Genomic DNA, 24,375 nt, shown 5'->3' on the forward strand with positions numbered 1-24,375 from the left:
AGGGACACCCTTGAAACAAACTTTTTTTTTTTTTTGCGGTACGCGGGCCTCTCACTGTTGTGGCCTCCCCCGTTGCGGGGCACAGGCTCCGGACGCGCAGGCTCAGCGGCCACGGCTCGCGGGCCCAGCCGCTCCGCGGCACGTGGGATCTTCCCAGACCGGGGCACGAACCCGCGTCCCCTGCATCGGCAGGCGGACTCTCAACCACTGCGCCACCAGGGAAGCCCCAGAAACACACATTTTTATAAATGCAAGTACATAATGGTAAGCATGCCAGTGTAAAGCAATTTTTTAAAGTTTGCTGGTGGTTACTGTGTCTTTGTCCTTCTAATGTCTGTTGATGCCTTACTGAATACACTAAGAGTACAGAGAGGAAGCTTGGCTGTGTATACCTCGAAAGAACTCACTCCATGCCTCTGGCCTCAGTGTACCATATCTATAAAGCCCGTGGGTCTGCTGGCCAGAGTATCTTCTAGATCTAAAAGACCATGATTATGTATCTAATACAAAGGCCAGAAATGCCTAGAGTGTGCAGATTTTTAAAAAATAGGATGAGCAGTATGTCATATAAGCAGAGCTTCAGTTCACAGATGAAGAATTAGAATGGGTTATTTTATGCAAAATAAATTGAGTCCTTTCGAAATATTAATAATTGCCCAAGATAAAAATTTTAATCTTAGAAATCAAAATTTTGATTCATTTTATAGGTTATTTTGGCCTGTTTCATTTTAAAAATTCTATTTATTAAATGTGGCCTGTGAAGGTTTGATTTTAGTAATACTGAAACTCAGCAGGTAGTGGAGACTTAAACATGAGTGAAACCCAGTCCCTTTACTTCCTTCATCTTTCATCTGCATATTTCTGGCACTTTCCATCTCTGAGCTCTCTTGCCTGAACTACCTCTGTTCCTCTTCGCACTCTCTCTGGAGTTAATCATTCCACACGGACAGTCTCTCCACCAGAGGACAAAGTTGCTACTCCTCCAAAGCTCTCCATGCTTCCTCGATTCCTCGACGACACTGCCTCATGGTGGGGGGTCCCTAACACTCATCTCTAGGGGGAAGCTGTTTTGGCGTCATTTTTGCTGAAGCTTTTGCATTGCATTTCCCTGTCCTGTTACTCGGTGTGGTGTGTATTCTGCCCGTTCTTAGCTGAAGGCCTTCCCAGACTGGGCAGCTGAATGCACTGCACAGCTGCCAAAATTCTAATTCAAGAGCTAGAATTCTTACTCCTGCTCTTTAGACCCTTGTCTGGCCCTGGCTCCAGTCTCCCGCCAACTGGGCCCCTGGCTCGTTATCAGGCCCACCGGGGCCCTGTCTCCACCCCCAAGTGGGCCCAGGAAATCATTCTTGGCACCAAACTAAACTTCAACCACACCACTACCTCAGCCTCACCCAACCCAACTCTCATCTCAGCACAAGCTGTTACCTTGTGAGCTGGCAGACAGAAGAGATGGCTCAAAAAGAGGAAATGCCATGGGTGAGGGCAGTCATCACCCCCAATTACTGTGACTGTCAGATTGTAAAACTTTTTGTGGTGCCTTTCCTCTATGAAAAGAATTAAGAATCCTACTAGAAATAACACTAGGGATGAATATAATTTATGGAGAGGGGAATACTATTTCTCTATGTATCTGCACCAGAAGGTAAGTGAAATTTGTCCTAAAGAAAAATGCTAAATTCAGTATACTTGCATAATAAAAAAATGCACTGTTGGATCATAAACTACTGATAATATGTAGGCAACTGTAAAAGTGCTATTGGAGAACACAAGCTTTAAAGGTAAAATATCAGTGAAATTGGGGGTGGGGTTGGAGACAAGGAGGTAATTGATTCTTAGCAAAATGTTGGTTTCAGAGAAGCTACCTGATTCAGCCTAAATGCTTAACTGGTCAACATTATGGTTTAAATGGTCACAGGATGGTGTAATCTAGATTGATTGGAAGGATCTCTCTCTTTTAAATGAAGAGAAAGTATGTCCCTTGACCCTGTTTCTACTCCTTCTAGCCTTCACCAATGCACTGTCCTTTCTGCTGTGATACTTTTGCTCCCAGGAAGACAGATGGGTTAACCCCCAGATCTGAGATGGGGCAGTGGGGTATTATAATTTAGGGAAATGAAATTAGTTTTCATTTTCCCGAAAGGGGCAGGGAGTATTACAAACGTGGTACACATGTAAAACACAGGCAAATGCACTTGACAATCAAGCACTCTTTTGAAATTTAAATAAAGCTAAGATTTTCTTCTGGCCTAGAGGGAAACTTCATTAAAATCAATTAGTACAAACCTCCAGAGAAAATGGGCTTTTTTTTTTTTTTTTTTTTTTTTTTTAGAGAGAAGGTTTAAAGAGTAAGGTGCACACAATTACCTTTCCTGGGTCCCCTGTGAATGTCAGTATCAAACCTAGACAGGTGGCCAGGTGCAAACAAATGTCCCTCAGGGGGGCCTGGGTAAACTCCCTGAGTTCTCACTGCAGGGAGGTATGCGTAATTAATAGATGTATGTACACCAGGAATGTAATACACATAACCAAGGAGGCTGCAAACAGATTGCATGTATTACCAACTGTGAAGGGCAGGCCGAGTGAGATAAAGTTGGTGGCAGGCGCTCCCAGGTGAGGCCTCGGTCCAGGGGCGGAGGTTGGGGCCGCACAGCTGTTGCCGCGCGCCCTGGTCCCTCCTCCCAGCTGCGGCGGCCTCACTCCCACCCCCACCCTCCCCCCGCCGCTCCCCCCGCCGCTCCCGACGCCACCGCCGCCGCCGCCGCCTCCCCTCTGCCTCCCGGTCTCTCCTCGCAATCCTTCCATCGCTCTCGCCCCCTCTCCCTCCGTCCGGTCCTCTGCGCTCCCCTCACCCCGCCTCTCTCCCCCTCCCCCAGCCCCTCCTCTCCTCACCCCACCCTGCCTCCCTCCCTCCCTCCGCCCGCCCGGCGCTGGCTGAGCCGACACCAGGGGGGCTCTCGATGTAGCACCATGACAGGCATCGCCGCCGCCTCCTTCTTCTCTAATACCTGCCGATTCGGGGGCTGCGGACTCCACTTCCCCACCCTGGCCGACCTCATCGAGCACATCGAAGACAACCACATCGGTAAATGGCCCGGGGGTGGGCGGGGGTGCCCGGCGCGCGGAAACTCCTGCCCAGGCGAGAACCCCAGAATGGCCAGGGGTGGTCAGGAGGGAGGAAGGCGGCGGCGGGGCGGGGAGGGTGTGTGGGAGCCCGTGGCATGGGGGTGGCGGGATGCGGAGGCGCGAGGTGCGGTGGGGCTGGGGGCAGGGTGGGGCTGGGGGAGAGGGAGGAGGAGGGGCGGGCGCCCCGAGGTGCTGCTGGCGGGCTGGGGGATCCCCCGGGCTGGGGGATTCGCGCCCGCGGCGAAGTGGTGGGAGTGGGGCTGCGCGGTGGAGGAGGCGGCGGGGGGAGGGACCCAGCGGCGGGGAGATGCGGCGCGGGGCGAAGGGCGCGGCGGGGACGGCGGGGTGGCTGGCCGGCTCTGGGCAGGAGCGCGGAGTTAGTTGGCCCGGGTGGTCGGAGCGGCTGGGGGCGGGTGGGGGCGGGCGCTGCAAGCTGCCCGCCGCTTCCGCCCGGGCTCGAGCTGTCAGGGCTCGGCGGCGGCTGCAGCCGCTGGGAGGTGGGAGCGGGGGGGGCGGGGGTGGCTCCACCGCGGCAGCCATTCCGCTTCCTCCTCCCGGCACCGCCGCCACTGCGTCCTGTCAGCGCTGGTTGCTAGGTGTGGTGCGTCGGGAGGGGGCCGGAGCTGCGGCCGGAGGACGCGGCGCTTGCTCTTTCCCCCGGAGGCGTCAGGGTTCGCTGGCCTGAGGGCGCCCGCTTCTGCCCTGGCCTGGCGCGGTTGCCGGAGCGCTGCGGGCTGAGGTCCCGGGTGCGCCCGCGGGCCGCGCCCAGCGCCCAGGGCCGCGCCGCCCCGGAGGCCCCTGCGGCTGCGTCCGCTGGAGAGCCGTCCCCCAGGACCCGGGGCAGGGCATTTAAATGCGCTCCGGCTCTAAGATTTGCCTTTCAAATGGTGCTAGGCCCGAGGTGCGCCGGCTGCGCCTGGTATCCGCAGCGGCGGCCTGCGCAGCGCCCCGGGCGCCGGGGACTTGGTGGCCGCGGGGGAGGGGGCACCCCGCGGGGCAGCTGCTTTCTCTTCCTGCCCAAGACCCCGGGGCCTTTCAACAAGTCCTTTAATTAGCAGAAGCCCTTGCACACGTTTCCACGCTCCTATCCGGAGTCCCTGCGAGGAGAGATGGGTCGGGTTCGTGTGGTTCGGGCGATCCAGCCACCTGCGGAAGGTGCGGGCGGAGCCCACGAGTTGTCCTGTGTGGGCTGGAAGGTGAAGGGCCCGCGTGATGCCCCAACGGGGCTGCCTAATCCAGAGAACCTGTGAATTGCCCCCAGAAAGTCATTTCCCAATGAATGCTATGGATTCTGCCATGTGGATGCAGCTCACGTTTCTACAAAGTTGAGAGAATAAATCATGATTGCTGTGTATTTATGCACGAATAAAATGAGGCCGAGCCTTAAGCTCCTTCTCTTAGTATAATGCTTTCTCTTTGCACACAGTGAGTGCTTAATAAACGTTGAATGCTAGTTTAGAATGGGTATATGATGGGACATCCAGAATGGGAAATACTCATTGAAAATGTCTACAAACCATCTTTCAAAACATAATCTGGATGAGTAATTGTCCAGGTTTTGAAACTTACAAAGTTTTAAAACATCTGTGTAATAAGTTTTGCCATCTCCTCTGATAAAGGTGTGACAGAAGAGCTAGGGAAGTTTTGGTAGGCTTAAAAGCAGTTTAATGCAGTAACGTATTTGCTGATTCATCATCATGATTGAATAGTAATAACTGAAGATGCTTAAAGGATAAATCAAATTTTTCATGATGGGTAGTTTAAAATAATACTAAAACCCCAGTAAGACAAAGCTCCAATGGAAATTTTGTTAGTTCGAGTTGTTTCTCTTACTTTCAATAATAAATAAAAATTAATAAATATAAATAAAATAAATATATAAATAACATTTCCTGACCTAGGGAAGGCTGTCATTGCAGATCCCATTCACTCACAGTTATTTTAGGTTAAACTATAATTAATGTGAGTAATAATTTCCCCACATAGCCTGCCTACTTGGACTAGCTGGTTAAAAGAAAATATAAATTATATTTATTAAAATGTGTTAAAGACAGTTATCCTTCTTGAAGGTTTAAGTCTGTAATCTCTTAGATAATTTAAAACTATTGGTGAATCACAAGTTCTTTAAGTTTGTAGAAATTGCCTTTAGTATCGTACAAACATTTTTAAGAGGGTTAAGTGGTCCATAAATTTTCTAAAACTTTTAAGTGATGGTCACCCCGAAAGGGCTAGTGTTTTTCTCTTAGTGAAAATATTGAACATTTAAGTTTATAACAGTAGCCATGACTTAGGTGAATTTGGAGGCGCGGCTAACAATTACTATACTTTGGAATTAGTTTGACACCAGAAAACTTTATGGAAAGTAAATGTTAAGATGAACAAACACCTAAAATTCCCTGGCTGAAGAGACCAAGTGAAACTATTCTGTAGCTTAACTGAGGAGAGGCCCCTTATTTTCAAAGACAGCCCCATATGCAGAAAGAAATAAGAATTGACCTCAAGAAGAATAAAAACAACCTGCTTAGTAGGCACTGTCATGTAAATACACTTCCGATGAAGGGACATGAGTGAAAATATACCAGATAAAGCATTTGGTGAATGTTCTATACTGCATGTATTATTAAGTGGAATTTATTGTTTGTGGGTCAGTCTATAAATTTTTGGAGAGAGATTGTTATTTTTAATGATTGATTTACCAATTCTGAGTCTTTGTCATCAAGTGGCCACATTAAAAAGATGCGTGAAGACTACTAAGATATATGGTAATATTATCTTTAATTTTTTCAAGGACTTTGTTATTTAGCAATTATAGGAGTATTAGAGATGTGCTCAGGTAACAGGTCCATCTTGACCTTTCTGAGTTATTACCATTTAACCACTAGTCAAAATCCTTAAGCAGTAATGAAATGAAGGTTTACGGATGGGAATATGGCATATTTCTTGCTTGACAGATTTTTCAAGGCCTTTAGTGTACAAGGCCCATAGTTTTCATTATAACTATTGTTTAGTTCAGATTAATTAAGTGCATTAATTTGTGAGTAGCTGTTATACGGGTACACTCAGCTCTTGTTGTTAACCAATTATCCATACGCATTAGGAGAAAGGATTTGGGGCTGTAGAGCCAAAGGAAATGTGATTTGCACCATCCTCTGTTTTAGCTCTTTTCCTTTCTGTTGGAGGAGTGCTGCACCTGAGGCCCCATTTTCTTCCTTGCATTTCATTGCTGGTTTAGTCCTGGAGCACCTGTCTCCATGCACAAGCTGAGTACCCCAACTAAAACCCTCCCCCCCAACTTAAATTGCCTAGAAATCCCACAGCCCTGCAGCTGTGAAGTGTTTCTCCATCAGCTTCACTATCAATTCATTCATAGCCTGGCTCTGTTTCCTGGAGATGGGAAAAGCTGATCAAGATTTGTTTGCTTCTTATTGTGAGTAAATACTTGAGTTTGTGGAAACACTCTCGACATACACATCCTAGGTAGGTGAAGTTGAACTGGTAACTAGGAATCATAGAAACACCAAGAGCACTAAATTTAGCACTGAAGGTCGTGTCACAGACTCATGAGATGAGTCTGTGCATCCCAGTGCTGTGAAGTCTTTTGGCTTTTGGTCTCAGAAAGACAACTGTTTAATCATTCTTACTAGATTTGATTATTTGGTACATTTGTAAGAATCAAAAGCATTTTGATTTTTATTTATATATTAATAGATATCGAGCACCTATTTTGTACCAAGCACAGTTCTACACACTTGGTATATTTTGGTGAACAAAGATCCCAACCTTTGGGGAGGTTATGTTCTAGCGGTGGGAGATAGACAATAAATAGTCAGCATAAGATGTAAATTATATAGTATGTTGGAAGGTGGTTAGTGGTATGGAAGAGAACGATTAGAGCAGGCTAAGGTGGATTGGGAGATGAAGTGTTGGAATTTCCAATTGGTTGGTTAGTATAGGCCTCACTGAGAAGCTGATAAGTGAGCCAAAACCTTGACAGAAGTGAGGGAGTTAGCCATGAGGACAAACAGGGAACATTAAGGTCCAGGCAGAGGGAACAGGAATGCAACTTGCATCTCTTAAACTGAAACACAGATTTGACTGGATTCAGTTATTCTTGTGATGGTACTAAACGAACAGGTCATTTACAACTTTCCCCAGATGTTGAGAGCCTCAGTTTTGCTTTTCTTGACTAAGACTTTCCTGTCGGGGCCCCATAAGGAGATGGAGTATTGTTGCCTAATGGTGGCTTGCAGTAACTATGACTTGGTTGGGTCTTGACCCTGAATGTCAGCAGGTTTCTTGTTGTGAGTCTCCTCATCTCTAAAATCCGGGTAATAAATCCATGCTGCTTCATTTCGTAGGATAGATTTGTAAACCATCTAATTAATAAAGGTCAGGGCTTCACTGGTGGCACAGTGGTTGAGAGTCCTCCTGCCGATGCAGGGGACATGGGTTCATGCCCCGGTCCAGGAAGATCCCACATGCTGCGGAGCGGCTGGGCCCGTGAGCCATGGCCGCTGAGCCTGCGCATCTGGAGCCTATGCTCCGCGGCAGGGGAGGCCACAACAGTGAGAGGCCTGCGTACCACAAAAAATAAATGAGTGAATGAATGAATGTCAAAGTCTCCGGAAAGAAAAATAAGGTAGTTACTATCAATAATGTAGAATTTGGCTCCAGGGACAGTTTGGTAAAAATTTGCATTATCTTAAAGCCGTGCTACTGTATACTAGATAGATGGGTGTATGATATGTAGTAGGCCCTTATTATCCCCACTTTATAGGTGAGCAAACTGAGGCACAGAAAGATTACTTAACTTGCCTAAGTTTCCGTGACTGGTAAGTGTGAGCTGGAATTTGAATTTCAGACGGGTATGCAGAGCTGGGCCTGTGCCAAATTGCCAAACGGCTGAAGAGCTAGACAGCCCTGGCCCTGCTCCCCTTCCACACCCAACCGGTCTGCTTCCTCCTTCAGGAAGTAACTCTGACCCTTTGAGGTGAAGATCATCTCGGAGGCCCCATGGTGAAACCCATTTTCTTGGTTTGGAATATGCATCTCTGCCACTTGCCAGCCATTTGACTAAGGACAAATGACTTAACCACACTGAGCTTCAGTTTCATCTTCTGTATAATGAGGATCATAACAGCACTTACCCCGTGGGGTGGCTGATGAGGGTTAATTGAGCTAATATGTGTAAAGTACTCACTTACTTCAGTGGTAGTAAGTTATGTACGTCATCCAGTTTCTTGCCATTTTGTGTGTTTGCTAAGTATGTTGGAATCCTATGAAGGTCTACATTAGAGGTTAATAGAATGTGGGTGGTGTCCACCTACAACTATATAAAATCACCAGGCCTGTCCCAGGAAAGACTGCGAGTCAGAAATGGGACACCCACAGTCCAGCGTTGGGGTTGCAGCCTCTGGCCACTCTCTCTTCCGTGTGGCCAGAGGTACTTTAGACGCTGGCAAAGGCCTTTGCCGCTGTGGACTAGGAAGTGGTGTCAAGGCCAGCGGCTTCCAACATGGCCTTTCCTTGTGGCCTGCCTTTAGTTGAAAACAACCCGAGACTAGAAAGAGGCACTGTGCCTTGGGCCTGTGGACACATTCCCACGAGGGCATTTCCTGTGGAGAGAAGGAATAACTGAATGAATAAATGGATGAATTAAAGGCTTGTCCCTGCCCGCCCTGCTCTTTGCCTGTACCCTGTGGCTTGGTGGCAAGATGCCCTGTTACTCCCTCCCATGGTTCACTAGAAGGTCTCAGGTAGAGAGCCGGGGAGATTTTAAGCGCATGTGTGTGCATGAGTGGGCGCACACACGTGTGTGCACATACCACCCAGTGGGGGACCCCTAAATGTAAAACTTCCTCCAAAACGCCATCTTAAGTGGCTTTTCCATTTGCCCCCTTGTCACCTGAAAGCAGTCAGATCACCCTTTATAAAACATTGCTAGTGAACATCCTGTCTCATAAGTTTCACAAGTTTTTGATTGTTTTCTCCTGTCCATGTTTTCTGATGTATGACTGAAACGCACAGACAGAAAAACTCTGCCTTCGGCCGACTAACTTGACAGAAGCCTTCGTATTCTTTGGAAACTAGTTTCCTTTAGAATGCAACTATTTTGGTGACATCTCCCACCTTGACAATTCTAGAAGTGCAAACTGACAACTGTTTTCAGAAAACCTGATTGTTCTGTTGATGACAGGGAAGAAGCCTCCAGACTGGAGCAGGCTGGTGATACTTGATGAGAGGGGCTTTCCTAAGACTGTCTGGAAGCCAAAGGCCTTGAGTTTTAGACGGAGGTCTGAGAGACAGGGCACAATGCTATCAAAGCCCTTAAAAATCCTCCCTTTTTTTTCCAGCTTTTGCTTTTAGGACAAGAATCATACCCTGCATGTCCTTAGGTTTCCCTCCGCACTCCATCCTTACCCCTGCCCTCAGATCTTAACAGTGCAGACATGGCCTGGGTACTACTGAAAAAAATATCAATACTTGCTGGATTGCAGATAATACATTTTGTTTCATGACGAGGTAACAGATTTGTTCCATACTGACCTGGCTGAAGTGTTGAATAGCAGATGTTCTTTTATTTAGAATTTGAAAATCGGAAACTGCAAATGTCAGAAACTTATTATATGTTTCTTTAAAAAAAAGCCTTTCATTTAATATGCTAAATCAATTGAAAGAAAATTATATTTTCCCCTTGTACTAAGCACTGTGATCATGCAGTAGTTTTCACCTATTTTTTTTTTAAAGTCCAGCTGCAAGCACAGACCAGATTAATGGATATTCTCTTTAAGGATGAAGTCTTCCCAATAACTCTCCACTTTGTCAGACGTCAAAGTGCCTCTTTTGGGTCACTAACTACAGACTCTCTGTCCAGCACTAGAGAGCATTGATAGTCTCCTAATGGCCTGGCTCACCCACTGGCCTCCTAAAGGAAGCCCTGTTCTCTGTCTGCCAGGCTCTAATAGTGCCTTTCTTCTGAGATAGACCTCCTTGAAGGGACAAGATCTGGATACCATGCTGTTAATTTGAAAAGACTCACTCTTTCTTTGATATTATACAGATATAGAATTAATATATATATATAATGTATAGATAAATGTTATATATAAAATATATAATACAAATACATGTATAATACAAATACACATGTAATGCATACATAAATGATACATGTATATGTGTGTATTTATACATGTATGTGTGTATACACCACACAGATATATGTATACATATATACATCTGTGTATTTATAGGTGGGTGGGTATATAATATATACATTTCTCTCTCTCTCTAGATCACTGTGGATAGTGAGGACTACCACAAACATTTTTGAGTATTTTCTATCTACAGTACTTAGGACTGTACTTCCTCTTTCCAAGGGACTGAAATTTATTTGGAGAGACCAGGCATGTACAGACTGAGATAAATGATGAAGAATAATGGGGACCACAGAAGCAGATTTATTGTGAATCGAATGAATTGCAGGCCCCAGGGCCCCTCACTTGTACAGTATATGTTTTACCATTTCTGAATATGTTGCTTGGGCTCACCCAGCCCCTTCCAAGGCCCTAGAGGAGCTCACCAGTGTACACAGCCATGAATTCATGGATGACATCATAACTTATAAAATTTGTAGGGTGTAAGATTTTAACAGCAGTCAGGTAACATTATCCTTTTCCACTCTGACTTCCCTTCTATAACATTCCTCCTTGGATTCAGTGACATCAGAGTTGAGAGTGTTTCTGAGATATAGATAAGGGGCAGTTGAATTGGGGACACTTTTAGTTTGGGTTGAGTGGGATGTATTTATTCAGTTCACAGTGGTCTCTGTGTCTAGTTAAGTTATTCCTAGCAATCCTAGGGTAGGAGTCACTTCTTAGGAATGTCATCCACCTGGGGATGTGCCAATGTGCCAGCTCACCTAGGGTCTGTACACAAAGGGGCAGGGACGGGTTAATATTGCAGCATGAATCTGGACTATGACTTCTGCTGGTGGGAATATGGTTTGAATATGGTATGGAGCCAGAAGCTAGTCTGGAAAATTCTTCTACTTATTAGATGTATAAAATTGTAAGTAGAAGATTCAGTTCTCATCTAAGTGTCTTTGACGTGGAAGTTCTTTCTGTTAGGAATATACTCAATAATGCAAATATACATTTATAAATGCACCATGGTTTTTAATGGGAATTCTGTGTTTAAGTTTCTTGTTTGACGTGAGTGTGTAAATGTGTAGATACACACATACGTAAACACATATCAGTGACAACAAAAAACACAACAAACTGATTACTGAGTGTCATCAGTACAAAAAATATTTAAAGTTAGTCAATGCACAAGAAAACTTGGAATGTCCTGAATTCTTGTGGCACACATGTGAAAGAAAATTAATAAGTGTTTACAAATTTGACAACAATCCTAAAAATTTATATGGCATCATAAAGAGCTATGAGGCTAAAAGTAACTTTTCTGAATTATCAATAATTAAAAATAAATTTTGATCACTCATGCTTGAGGAAAGACCAATTTATCTTTGTGCCATATAGAAAATGATATTAATATGAATCATTGTCATATGAGAAGTAATCAGAGTGTGCAACCCCAAAGAAGTATTTACAGCAGTGTTTCAGGTGATAAATTAATTCACATACTGGCTTCTTTTTCTGAATTTTGATTTTGTGGTGTTTTGGTAATGTCAGCTTTAAAACTTTGTATTTTGCTGTGATTTTTTAGAATCTAAATAATCACTTTTCTAAGCATTTTGTATTTATAATGTTGCAGTTTTTTTCATAAACAGGGTCTAAAGCTGCAGACCCTGTAAAACTTGGGTCCATTTCTTGGTACTAATTAGAGAGTCATTACTATGTGCCAGATATAGTTCTAAACAATTTTCATACAGTATCTGATTCACCCTCCCAGCAAGCTATGAATGAGACATTTCCATCCTAGAAGTACTGCCTTCTAATTTGGAGTTAAATATGCTACCATATTAGTTAAATACCTTATCTGGTGAAATATGACTAGAATGCTTGTTTGTTTTGGTAAGATTAAAAAACAAATATTCCCCTCAGTGAATAGCATCATTATAACTGGTCCTTCCTTCTTTGTGCTGTAGCGTTGGCTCATGTCTCTGCCAGAATTGTGTGCACCGTACTTTATGGTAGCCACTTATGTACTTTGCCTCCCCGAGAAGCTTGGCCCCTTTGTGTAGGACTGGGCCTTGCCATCCTCCTAGCGTCTTCCTCAAGAAGTGTTTTCAAAAATGAAATGAAAATAAAAATCGAGAAACGTCTTGGGCTGTGGAAAGAATAAGTTACAAAGGGAACTTTGGGCAGTGAAAAACATTTTTGAAGCTAATCATCTCTGGAGGTGTGCATACGTGAGGATTTACATATTTATTTGTTTATTTGTATATGTTAATGGCACACAGACAAACACTAGTTGTGTAATTAGTCTAGAGTAGTTTATATTAAGGAAATTTGAAGAAGACTTTTTTTTTTTTTTAAAGGGAGATTTGAAAAGGAAATCCACTTTAGTTTTACACTTGGGAATTGAACTTGGTTAATCCTTTTTCAGGTTGAGAATATTACGAAGCTTAGTTGAATCATTTTTTGCCTGACCTACAGTATTTTGTTGTCTAGAACATTCTAGGGCTTAAACAATGCTGGGACAAAAAAGTATCTTGCATCCCTTCCACATCTTTGCCAGGGATGTGTGGTATAAGGGAGGTCAGGGGCTGCAGTGGGGAGAAGCTGGGGCTGTGAAGCTAGACAGAATTGGATTTTGACAATCTTATTTATATAAAATAGTAACAATAACTACTATCATTAAGTGTCCACTAGTGATGCACTGGTTTGCTGCTTTATACGCATTGCTTAAGAATTCAACATGAGTCCCATTTGACATAAGAAACAGACCAAGACCTAGACCAAATAACCCAGCATGAAGTACACAGCCAGTAAAATGCTCAGGGGAGTGAGGGGACAGGCTTTGCTCTCAGGTGTCCCCATATACCTTAGCACTTGCTCTTTATAAACTGAGATTTTTTTTATGAGATGTTTGCATTTTAATAGAAGGCTGTTGTATACCTAAGTGTCTTACACACAGAATGGCTGCATTTCCAAAGGGAACAAATGTTTCAAGGCTTCTAAGAAAATGTTTATGTAGGTTAGGAGAGTCCATGAGCATCCCAGCATCACAGAAACCGTAATGAAAACAGTAATTTGGCAGTTCCAAAATGGTTATAATTACTGAATTGTCTAAAGATGCTGACTGGTTTTCTTTCCTTTACTGATACTTATTTATCTGGGGGTGGAAGACTCTTTTCAAACATAGTACCTAACACTATAAACACTTACAAACTTCTCTTTTACTTTAGATTTTCAAAATTAAAATAATGTCGTTATGTTCATGTGCATTATTTTAAAAAATCTGTTTGGACCAATGATACCTAACTGGACCCAGCTATATAAACATTGTGAATTAGGAGCCCTGACCTTTTGGCATGTGTTCAGAGCCCTCCTGATGGACATTTCCCTGGTGGCACTGACTGCACACTTTAGGTCACATTTCTGTATCATCAGACCTCGAACGGCTGGTGCAGGAGCACATCTGGCCTTAAAAATTGAAGACCCCCTTTTCTTACCTAAATCATTCCGTGAAAGTCTCTCGAATGCTAATTTAGCTTCCTGATTCTCAATACATGGCATAATTATATAAGAAATGGCAAAAGCCGGGGAATCTATAGAGGCATATTTATACAGCTTACTGTTAAGTAAACTGAATAGCATGGTAATAAGCATAAATAAGCGTAAGTTATGCCCATGCTTCCTTAGGTATCAAACATCAAATAAAGGTGATGGGGCTTTTGAAGCTTTTTTTGTAAAGTCAAGCTAAATACATATTACGGAAAGCTTTCACCTCTAAAATTCCAGATGAACTTTTCTAGGCCTCTGTCCTTGTGGAGATAATCTCTTGCTGGGGTATCTGACAGGCTGGTGTGTCTGTGGGCTAAAACTCCTCTTCAGGACTCCCAGCAGGTGTCACACAGGCCCCAAGTAATTTACAGATAGTTTAGATTTTAGCTCTTTATCGAGTAGATCTTTTGATAGAATATTTCTGACACTAGACGTCTGGAGTTTGGCACCAACTCAACCCAATGGTTGACAGTGTGTGATGTAAGTTAATGCGTTTCAGTGTTCTGCTTGGGCTGGAAACTCCCGTTTGTATGTTGGCTTCACTTCAGCACTTTCAGGGGCCCACACCAAAATGTTTGCTGTAAAAATATGCAAACATCAGACCAAAAAATTTGATCAAGAGATGTTAAGTTCTATGTGCTTTTCATTTCAGATGTTAGAAGAAAGCAATGATATTTTGTCAAAACCCGGAAAGACGATAGCATCTTAAGTGTCTGTCAGATATGTTGGAAAGTAATGAGAATGTTTCTTATCTGTGGGAGTCAGTCTTATTGATTTATAAGTCACACCCTGTATAGCAGTAGAGTTTACATCAGTAGTGTTCAACAAGAACAGAGTCACTTGGATGAACCTGGAAAAAATAAGGATGCCCGGGCTCCACCCCCAGCCCTTCTGATGTGCTGGACCATAGGTGGTCTGGGTCTGAGCATCTGTGTTTTTAACACTTCGAAGTTGAATCTATTATGTTGCCAAGGTTGGGAACCCAGTGGCTTAGACTAATGAAATAATTAACATTGTGAGGGTTAGGGAGTGTTAAAAAGGAATCAGACTTTTAAAGAGCTGTAACCTTTTTGGGTTTCCATTCTAATAGATGTAATTTTTAGTTTTACTGGAGGCAAGCATTTAATATAGGCAAGAATGAAGACCTGATACTAACCCAGGTATGTAGTTAGAGCAGAAATGCTCAAACTGGGGAGCTTGTGGCCTAAGCGTCTCAAACCCAGGTATCCTCAGGACACAATGTGTGAGTGAACTGACCAAGTTCAATGTAATTTGGAGTAGAGGGAACTCTGGCCAACCAGAGAGTCCTTGCTTCACTGAATTGCAGCTCAGTGCTCACAGGTTGGAGTACAGGCCCTTTGTCCGCAGGTTCTGTTATTATATTTTTATTTATTTATTTATTTATTTTGCGGTATGCGGGCCTCTCACTGATGTGGCCTCTCCCGTTGCGGAGCACAGGCTCCGGACGCACAGGCTCAGCGGCCATGGCTCACGGGCCCAGCCGCTCCGCGGCATGTGGGATCTTCCCAGACCAGGGCACGAACCCGTGTCCCCTGCATCGGCAGGTGGATTCTTAACCACTGCACCACCGGGGAAGCCCTGTTATTATAATTATTATTATTACTGCTACTTTTAGAAGCTAGGAATTACGATTTTTATGTGAAATCTGTCTTTAAATGTTTGCAACTAATACAGATGGGTTTTAAAACATTGTACGAGAAAACTACTGCATTGTACCTAATCATTATATTTAATGAGAGATCGTAAGGATGGGCCCTGTGTTTATAATGGAGTACATGTGAATGCTGAGATGCAGAGTAAACTTTGAAGACCATTATTTCCAGCAGGGAAGCTATGCAAACTACATAAAGTGTAATGGAAAGAACATATATTTTTTTTCCCCATTTCTCTTTGTTGGTTGACTGTTTTTTAAATATGAAATGGTTGACTGGTTTTTTAATATGAAAACTTAGTGATTTATCGTTTTTCTTTTATACCAAATTCTAAAAAATGAGCCTTCGTTTTGAAAGTGTATTAGGATCATTCTCAGTGGTATTTCCCTCCTTTGGGGAAAAAAAGGACCACTCAAAAATTCTATCCTTGGTGTTTTCATCACGACAAAGGAAAAAAAAAAACCTTTCGCAGGTGGATTGAATATCATACCACTAGAAAACTGGAAGGAAACTTTAGAGTTGATCTAGTCTGATTAGCTAATTCCATAGATGAAGAATCCATGGTGATTTAAAGTCATGAGCAGGCAACAGAACTTGGCCAGGAGGGGTTGCGAGCACAGCCCTGGAGCAGCAGTTCAGCTTGGGGTTCCTGGAGCCGGCTGGCCTCACTTGGAATCCTGGCTTTGCCCCTTCTGTCAAGTGCTACAATCTCTCTCTGCCTCATTTTCTTCATCTCTAAAATGGGAGTAATAGTACATATCTCAAGGTGTAGTGAGATACCACACACATGTGGTGTGTTAGCTGTTGGAACTCTGGAGAACTCTGAAGAGAAGAAAACTCTCCAGTGAGTTCCCTTCATTGCCTCTGGAGGAAGCTGTGTGGAGGCGTTTCTGTAGGGTGGTCAGGGGCGCTGCCTCCAGTCCCACTGCCTGTGTGACCTTGGCCAAATTATTTAATTTCTCTAGACCTCATGTGAGATGAGGAAAGTCAGTATTTATCTCAGAGTGCTGTCAGGAGGATTAAATAAAGACATGCATTTGAGGGGCCTGGCAACCAGAGAACACCCCATAAATGTTAATACATTGTCTTCTTGCATCTGCGATGATGGTGTTCCCAATGCCACATTCCTCAGATTCTTCTTTCGCCTTTGTTTTCATAATACAATGGAAGAAGGTGAATCCAAATAACCTTATACATTTCTGTTCTTTGTTAAGCATTTTTACTTTGAGATCTTTGGTGAGATTCGATTTCCCTGGTAGAGTTTTGGTTTGTGTTTGCATAAGTCGTACTGAGTGGTCTTCGGAATCCATGAGATGTTAAAACATTCCACACACAAATTCTTGCTGTTTCAAAATATACCAGCCTTAATTTAGTATTGTTTGTCTAGATCTAAGCTTTTGAGACGGTAGATCATGTGATTAGAAAAATGACTTCCATATTTGATAAGTATAATTTCCTATTTGGGAGAAAAGGCATTTTAGGGGTCTAGAGAGGTTTATTAAACTATATAAACAGAAAACACAATTTTTTCATGTTGTACCAACTAAGCAGTGGAAAAACAGGAGATAGTTTTGTATGAATTGTTTGTGATGGTTTATTGTGAATCACTTGAAAGGATTTGTAGGACTTTTATGAAGAAATCCAAGAACATGACTGTAGGACTCTTAACAGAATGCCATGTTCTCGTTAAGTGGCTGTGCATCTCTTTAATAACAGTTCTTGAAATGTCACATACTCAAATGCTGGAAGCTTCTCAGGAAAGTCCCGGGATAGGCCTTGTTTTAGAGGCTTGAGTGGCAGTAGTTGAGTTTTTTACTGATTGCAGAGGATATTTAAAATACTTTATTCCTAAGTGGTATCTGACAATGACTGAAATCCTTTTCAGTCCTATAGAATATGTTGCCACTGGTTTTCCCCCTTAAAGAGTAAGCAGGGATCCGATACAGTTAAGCAGCTGGTCCAGGCTTATGAGACTTATCAATAATTGAATTAAAAAATGGTTTCCAGCTCTTTTATTACTGAGGGTCCCTTTTGTTATTTTCCTTCTCCCTCCCCATGGATTCTAAGTCTTGACAGATTTTTGTCCAACAAACAACCTGACTTGGTAAGTAATTAAATGCTTTGTTTTTCTGCATTTTCATGCAGCAACATTTAAAACTCTCAATTTATATATTTGATCAACATTTATCAGTACTAACTATGCAGGCACTGTAGTGAACAACACAATTAAAGTCCATGCTCACAGGAGAAGCAGACAAAACACAAGTACATAAGATAATTTCAAACAGTCATAACGCTGTGGAGAGAAACAGAGTGAGTCAGGAGAGAGAGGCTAAGAGGCCTATCTGAGATAAGGTAGAGGGAGGCATCTCGGAAGGGACCTGAATGAAGTAGGGGATGAATGAGCCATTTGGGTATCTGGGGAAAGACTGTTTCAGGCAGGGGAACCAGCAAAGACAAAGGTCCAGAGCAGGAGTGTCTCGTGTGTTTGAGGAACAGCAGGGAGGCTGGGGTGGTGGGACAGAGAGAAAAAGGAGGAGGGGGGCGGGATAAGAGCAGTTGTCAGGGACCTCCGCATGTCGACAGTGTCACCTGAAGGAGTTAACTCCAGCCCCAAAAGATGATGTGGAACGTTGTGTAGCTTTATTACGGTTATAGTTTTCACTATGCTTTTTGTAACATCCAAATAGCTCAAGGACCCCATTTCTACCTTCAAAGCCCTGTAGAGATTGGGAAACTCTAATTGGCCTCTAGATCTCTTCAAATCTAGTTTGCTTTTTGTTTAAACCTAAAAGCTCTATTTATATTTTGCAATCCATGTTGAGATAAGGATTTTTGACTAATATAATTCATTTAGTGTTTTATTTTGGGGTGGGAGTGAAAATAAGGATTATCAATAATCATGATGCATAAAAAATAATGTTTGGTATAGTTTTCAAACTCTGGGGACCTATGGATTTCTTAAAATGTTTCTTCAGGAACTTCGTGAAATCTTGTATAGATTTTAGTGGATATGAACGTTGGCAGAAGTGGGGGGTGTGGGGTGAAGAGAGGAGAGAACGGTCTTGGCAGCGGTAACTTAAAACATACTGACGGAAGGACAGAAAAATTACTGAGGGAGATTATGTAGACCATGAACCTGAAGATACTATTTCACCATCAGTACCTTTTTTTTTTTATTCTGAAAGATAATATTTTATGTAGCTCTTCCGTGAAAAATAGATACTGGTTTTTCTTCTGCATCTTATGGGGAAAAGTTAGTATAAACATTTCACTGTCAAAGTCAGCTTTTGTTTTTATTGAGAGTATGTGAACCTGTTCTCTATATTCTAATGTGCCCATATCTTTGTTCCAGTAATTGAGATATGGTTTGTTTTGGGTGACAGGATGCCTGTGAAGTTAGTACATTTTAAGGGGAAAATCAAAGGGTGTGAGATACTCAGAAGTACATGTATTTGTACCTGTAATTTAGCCTTTCCAATGAATATAAAATGATGAAGCATTAATCAGCTACTGCCACAATAATGCAGCATAACAAACTGTCCCCAAACTCAGTAGCTTCTAATGCTAAGCTACTGAGCACTTATTCTCATGCTCTCTGGTCTACAGGGTGACTGTTTGTCTGGTAGAAGCTGGATTCATCTGGGTGGCTCAGCTTCAGGCTGCCAGTCAACTGTTCTACTCAGGTCAGGCACAAGTCAGCTGATGTGTACATTCTGGGGGACCAGACTGAAGGGGCAGCAGCTACGAGGGGCATGCTTTTTTCATGGTGGCCACTGGAGTGCAGGTGCCACACCAAACCAGGGAAGCTCATTTAAAGGCCTCTGTTCATGTCATGTCTATAACATTCCTTTGGTCAAACCAAGTCACTTGGCCAGGCACAGAGCTGATAGGGCAAGGAGATATATTCCTCCCTCAGGGGAAGAGTGGGAGATGCGAGTGAACGGCGATCCATTATCACAGATACCTTTTATCAGAAATAGAAAAAATCCAAAAGCATTTGAAAGTTAGTACAGAGATATAAATTTTCTCTAAAATGATCATGATACTGTATAAACATGAAGTTGCTCCCAGAGATCATGGGAGGCACACCTTGGGAGTCCCCAGTGAGGAGTGAATAAGCATTTCACATGGGGAAATGAAGACTTAAAAGCAGTTAAATGATTTCTACTTAGCCACAAAGAACAAGGGAATCTACTTCTCTGGTTAGGAATGACCCCTTTTCTATTCTGAAGGTAACTTATGAATCCAAAGGCTTCGATTTGGGTGGCCCAGTGTTCTGGGCTTGTCTTCTTAGTTCCTAAGTTGTCTGGCAAGGCTCAGAAGGTTGACAACACACTCCCTGTGATGCCCTTTCCTGGCGCACAGAGCTTTAGAAAAGCTCTGGGACTGCTTTGTGGGGTGGATCTTGTGCCCCTTCTTCCTTCAGTTCTGAGCCAGCATCAGAGAGGATGGGAAAGGGCTGACCTGCCAGTAGGGAACCTACTTTCCCCATTCTCCCACTGTGCATCACACCTTCTGGTGGCTGAGGGAGTGGTCACTGGGATTGGACACCTCAAGTTCTGGTTGGGCTGCTCTGTGATTCTGGGCAACTTACTAACGTATAATTTTCTCATTTGCAAAGTGAGAAATGTACTATCTACCATATAGGGCTTTTGTGAAGGTTAAGTAAGTGGCAAGTCCTAGCACAGGGTCTGGAACATGTTAAACATTTAATAAATATGAGCCGATAATGCTTTTATTATTATCTGCCGTGACAGGTACCGTAGACAGCATTCCATTATTGTTATTTCATTCCATTATTGTTATTTCTGTTTCTCCTCACTAAATCGTGAGCCTCCAAAAGGCATGGTTTGTGGCGCTGGTTTCATCTCTGGTTCCCATTCTGCAGCAGCACTAAGTTTATGATGTAGGAACTTAAACTGATATCCACTGAATTGTATCCAGACATGTATCTTCTGCCATGAAGCCTTCAGCTCCAAGGACCAGATTAGATTGTTCCTAAAGGCAGATTTAGTCATTCTTTTTTCCCTTTCACATTTTGCCTTGAAATAAAGGCTTTTGAAGCCATAGGAATTTAAAGGTTTTGAGTTAGTTCCACACTTTGCCTTTAATCAGACACATTCTACAAACTCAAGGAAGCCCTGGCTGCTTTATGTTATTGATAAATCAGAAGAGTTGATAAAAGTACAGATGCTCATTTTCATTGTGTGTTTGCAAGACTTAAAGGGCATTTAAAGAAATTTTGTTCTAATATTCTTCTAACTCCTGTCCTTTGAGCTGCCTCTCAGATGGTGTCTGTGATCTTACCATCAGCCTGTTCAAAAGTATTGTACAAGCAGCTCATGCAGCTCAATATCAAAAAAACAAGCAACCCAATCCAAAAATGGGGACAAGACCTAAATGGACATTTCTCCAAAGAAGATACACAGATTGCCAACAAACACATGAAAGGATGCTCAACATCACTAATCATTAGAGAAATGTAAAACAAAACTACAATGAGGTATCACCTCATACCGGTCAGAATGGCCATCATCAAAAAATGCTGGAGAGGGGTGGGAAAAAGGGAACCCTCTTGCACTGTTGGTGGGAATGTAAATTGATACAGCCACAATGGAGAACAGTATGGAGGTTCCTTAAAAAACTACAAATAGAACTACCATACGACCCAGCAATCCCACTACCGGGCATATACCCTGAGAAAACCATAATTCAAAAGAATCATGTACCACAATGTTCATTGCAGCTCTATTTACAATAGCCAGGACATGGAAGCAACCTAAGTGTCCATCAACAGATGAATGGATAAAGAAGATGTGGCACATATATACAATGGAATATTACTCAGCCATAAAAAGAAACGAAATTGAGTTATTTGTAGTGAGGTGGATGGACCTAGAGTCTGTCATACAGAGTGAAGTAAGTCAGAAAGAGAAAAACGAATATCATATGCTAACACATATATATGGAATCTAAGAAAAAAAAAAGGTCATGAAGAACCTGGGGTAAGACGGGAATAAAGACACAGACCTATTAGAGAATGGACTTGAGGATATAGGGAGGGGGAAGGGTAAGCTGTGACAAAGTGAGAGAGTGGCATGGACATATATACACTACCAAATGTAAAATAGATAGCTAGTGAGAAGCAGCCGCATAGCACAGGGAGATCAGCTCGGTGCTTTGTGACCACCTAGATGGGTGGGATAGGGAGGGTGGGAGGGAGACGCAAGAAGGGAGGAGATATGGGGATATATGTATATGTTTAGCTGATTCACTTTGTTATACAGCAGAAACTAACACACCATTGTAAAGCAATTATACTCCAATAAAGATGTTAAAGGAAAAAAAAGTATTGTAAATTTTCAGCTAAGTCATTGCTCCCAGTGTGGGGTCACTCAGGATAAAAGCTTCAGATGTTATAACAAACAAGCCCAGCATTACATAGATTAAAAGTCCAAGAAGTTTCTCTTTCACATAAGGATCCAGGGTAGACCGTCAGGCGGGCTCCTTGGTTCCATGCAGTCATTCAGGACTTCAGTTCCTTTCATCTTATTGCTCTGCTCTCCCAGCATCTGCTCCCTTTCTACATGGTGCAGGTTGGGTTCCCTAGGGTCCTTCCCTGAGAATCACCCTTTGTGTTCATGTTGGAGGAAAGGAAAAGAATGTGGAGCTGGGCACATACAATGTGTTATGGCCCAGGCCTCCAAGGGTAACCTATCTTTCTACTCTGTTTCATTGGTGAGAACTTAATTGCATTGCTCCATGCAGCTAAGCAGGTGCTGGAATATGTAGCCCCCAACTACAATTCTATTACAGTGGAGGAAGGGAGGGCCTAATTTGAGTGAACAGCTATCAAGTTCCTGCCCTGGACCAACAAGTAAGTCTGCTTTTGAGAATTTTGCATTTCTGTTGAATAGCTGACATATAGTCCAGTGCTTTAATGAATGGGTAGCTATAATAAAGATCGATAGAATTTACAATTTATTGAGCTCCAGTGATGTGCTTAAACAGAATTGAAAGCGTTATCTCTTTTGATCCTCTCAGAAAGTCCGTGCGGGAGATTCTGTTATTATCTGCATTTTATAGGTCAAGACTCTGAACCTGAAGGAGAGTAAGTAACCTTGTCAAGTTTGACTCCAAAGCCTTCACCTTACTGCCCTGGGAATGGTGACAGTCCTCAGGAATAAAGGACAGCTCTATCCTGCTTCTAATTCTGGCTTCTGGAGCTAGTCAGTAGCAAAAGCTATCAGGAAAAGCAGAGGATTCTCTGGAAATAGTCAGGCAGAGGCTGTAGAGGCTGTATAGCCCTCTGTTAAGGATTCCATAGAGAGACTTCCTGCCTTGCACTGGAGGATATGGTGAATGTCCATAATTGTCTATGAAGGTCAAGTGCTCATCTTCGTGCACTCTGGTTTCTGCACGTCACCTGTGACCCCTCCTTCCTACGAGAGTGGTGCAGTTCCATTGGCACACACATTCTATCCTTCCTTCATAATGAGGAGTCACCTGGTAGCACAGGGCACAAGAGGGTCAGTGGTTGAGATGGGGTTCCTAGTTTGACTTTGACCAGTTACTTCAACCTTGAGTCTCCATTTATTGGAGAGTAAAGTATGCGCATTGAGCTTAATCACTGGTTTTCTAGGAATGCTTCTTGGGGCTCTAGGATTTCTATAGTACTCCCTAGTGGTTTTTCTCCCCTACATACAGGGCTTTTGGGCAAACTTTTCTTTAAAGGATTTTTTTTAAGTTTAACAGAAGTAAAAACCAAAAAGTTGATTATAGTGAGAATGGCTAATATTTGTTGAATGCTACAGGGTACTAGGCATTATTGTTGCTCCGAGTGCTTCACATGAATTAATTCGCCTATGGCATGCACGTGTTAGTCCCAATTTACAGATGAGGAAGCTGAGCCAAAGGGTGGTTAAAGAACCTGCCCATTGTCGCTCACTAGAAAGTAACCAGAATTTAAACTTGGACTTGGACTTTGAGAGCCACAGCTGCATTCTGCTGCAGGAATGGATGATTTCTGAGGTTTCTGCCAGGTCAAAAAATGCTTTGGTTCTATGCCTATTGTGGTATACAGATAGCTCAAGAACTTTTCTTCTCCAAGAAAAGACTCCCAAACAATTCATGACCTCCCTCTTGACAAGAAGAAGCTGAGAGTCATAAAGGTCTGTGTCTTGCTGATAATTTCAGAAATCTTGTAATTTGTTCATCATCACCTGATACAGCATGAGGTCTGTTACATTGACATTTCTGACCCAGGAGCTGCTTTGATAAATACACCAAAGGCTTTCTAAAACACAGCTGGTCCTGGGCAGGGGGAGTTCATAAAGGGGGCCACATTCTTATGAGATGATTTTGGTATGCAAGGAATGGCCTCCTGGGATGGATCAAAAATGATACTTTGTGGCTAACAATGCTATTAGAGGCATCTTAGAATCCTAGAGCCTTACAGCAGAAGGAACCTTTGGGAACATCTAATCCAACAGCCTGCTTTCACACTCAACCTCACCTACCATGTGCCTGCACTGTTCTAAGTGCTGGGGACATAGCCATGAACAGAGCCTCTGCTCTCTTGGACCCTACATTCTTTTTGGGGGACCCAGCTAAACCACCACCACAACACAGCGAATGTCATGTTAGGCAGTGGAAAGTGCTCGGAAGGAAAGCAGGATGAGGAGATAGGGAGTGACGTTGGGGGTTTGGTCTGTATTTTGCTTTACGTAGGGTGTTTATATGAATCAGTGTTTCTCAGCCTTTTTTTTTCATGAAGCCCCTCCCCAGAACTATTTCAGACCTTGTCTCCTATTCCCTTCACCCATGAAGTTTTAATACTGCAGATATACTGTATATTTGTTTCTGTATTGTATGTATAT

The 24,375-nt window shown here is 43.1% G+C and overlaps 1 protein-coding gene across 1 annotated transcript in view; it reads left to right on the forward strand.

Annotated features, from left to right (window-relative positions):
* Nucleotides 1-2,727: 2,727 nt before the first annotated feature.
* The window catches only part of JAZF1 (JAZF zinc finger 1), a 340,756-nt gene continuing 319,108 nt past the window's right edge, over nt 2,728-24,375 (forward strand). Inside the window, exon 1 of the mRNA XM_059073529.2 lies at nt 2,728-3,085. Coding sequence (XP_058929512.1) covers nt 2,971-3,085 — 115 coding nt within the window. The 5' untranslated portion in view covers nt 2,728-2,970. The remainder of the gene's footprint in view (nt 3,086-24,375) is intronic.

Source organism: Kogia breviceps, chromosome 9, assembly GCF_026419965.1.
Source record: "Kogia breviceps isolate mKogBre1 chromosome 9, mKogBre1 haplotype 1, whole genome shotgun sequence".
Lineage (NCBI taxonomy): Eukaryota > Metazoa > Chordata > Mammalia > Artiodactyla > Physeteridae > Kogia > Kogia breviceps.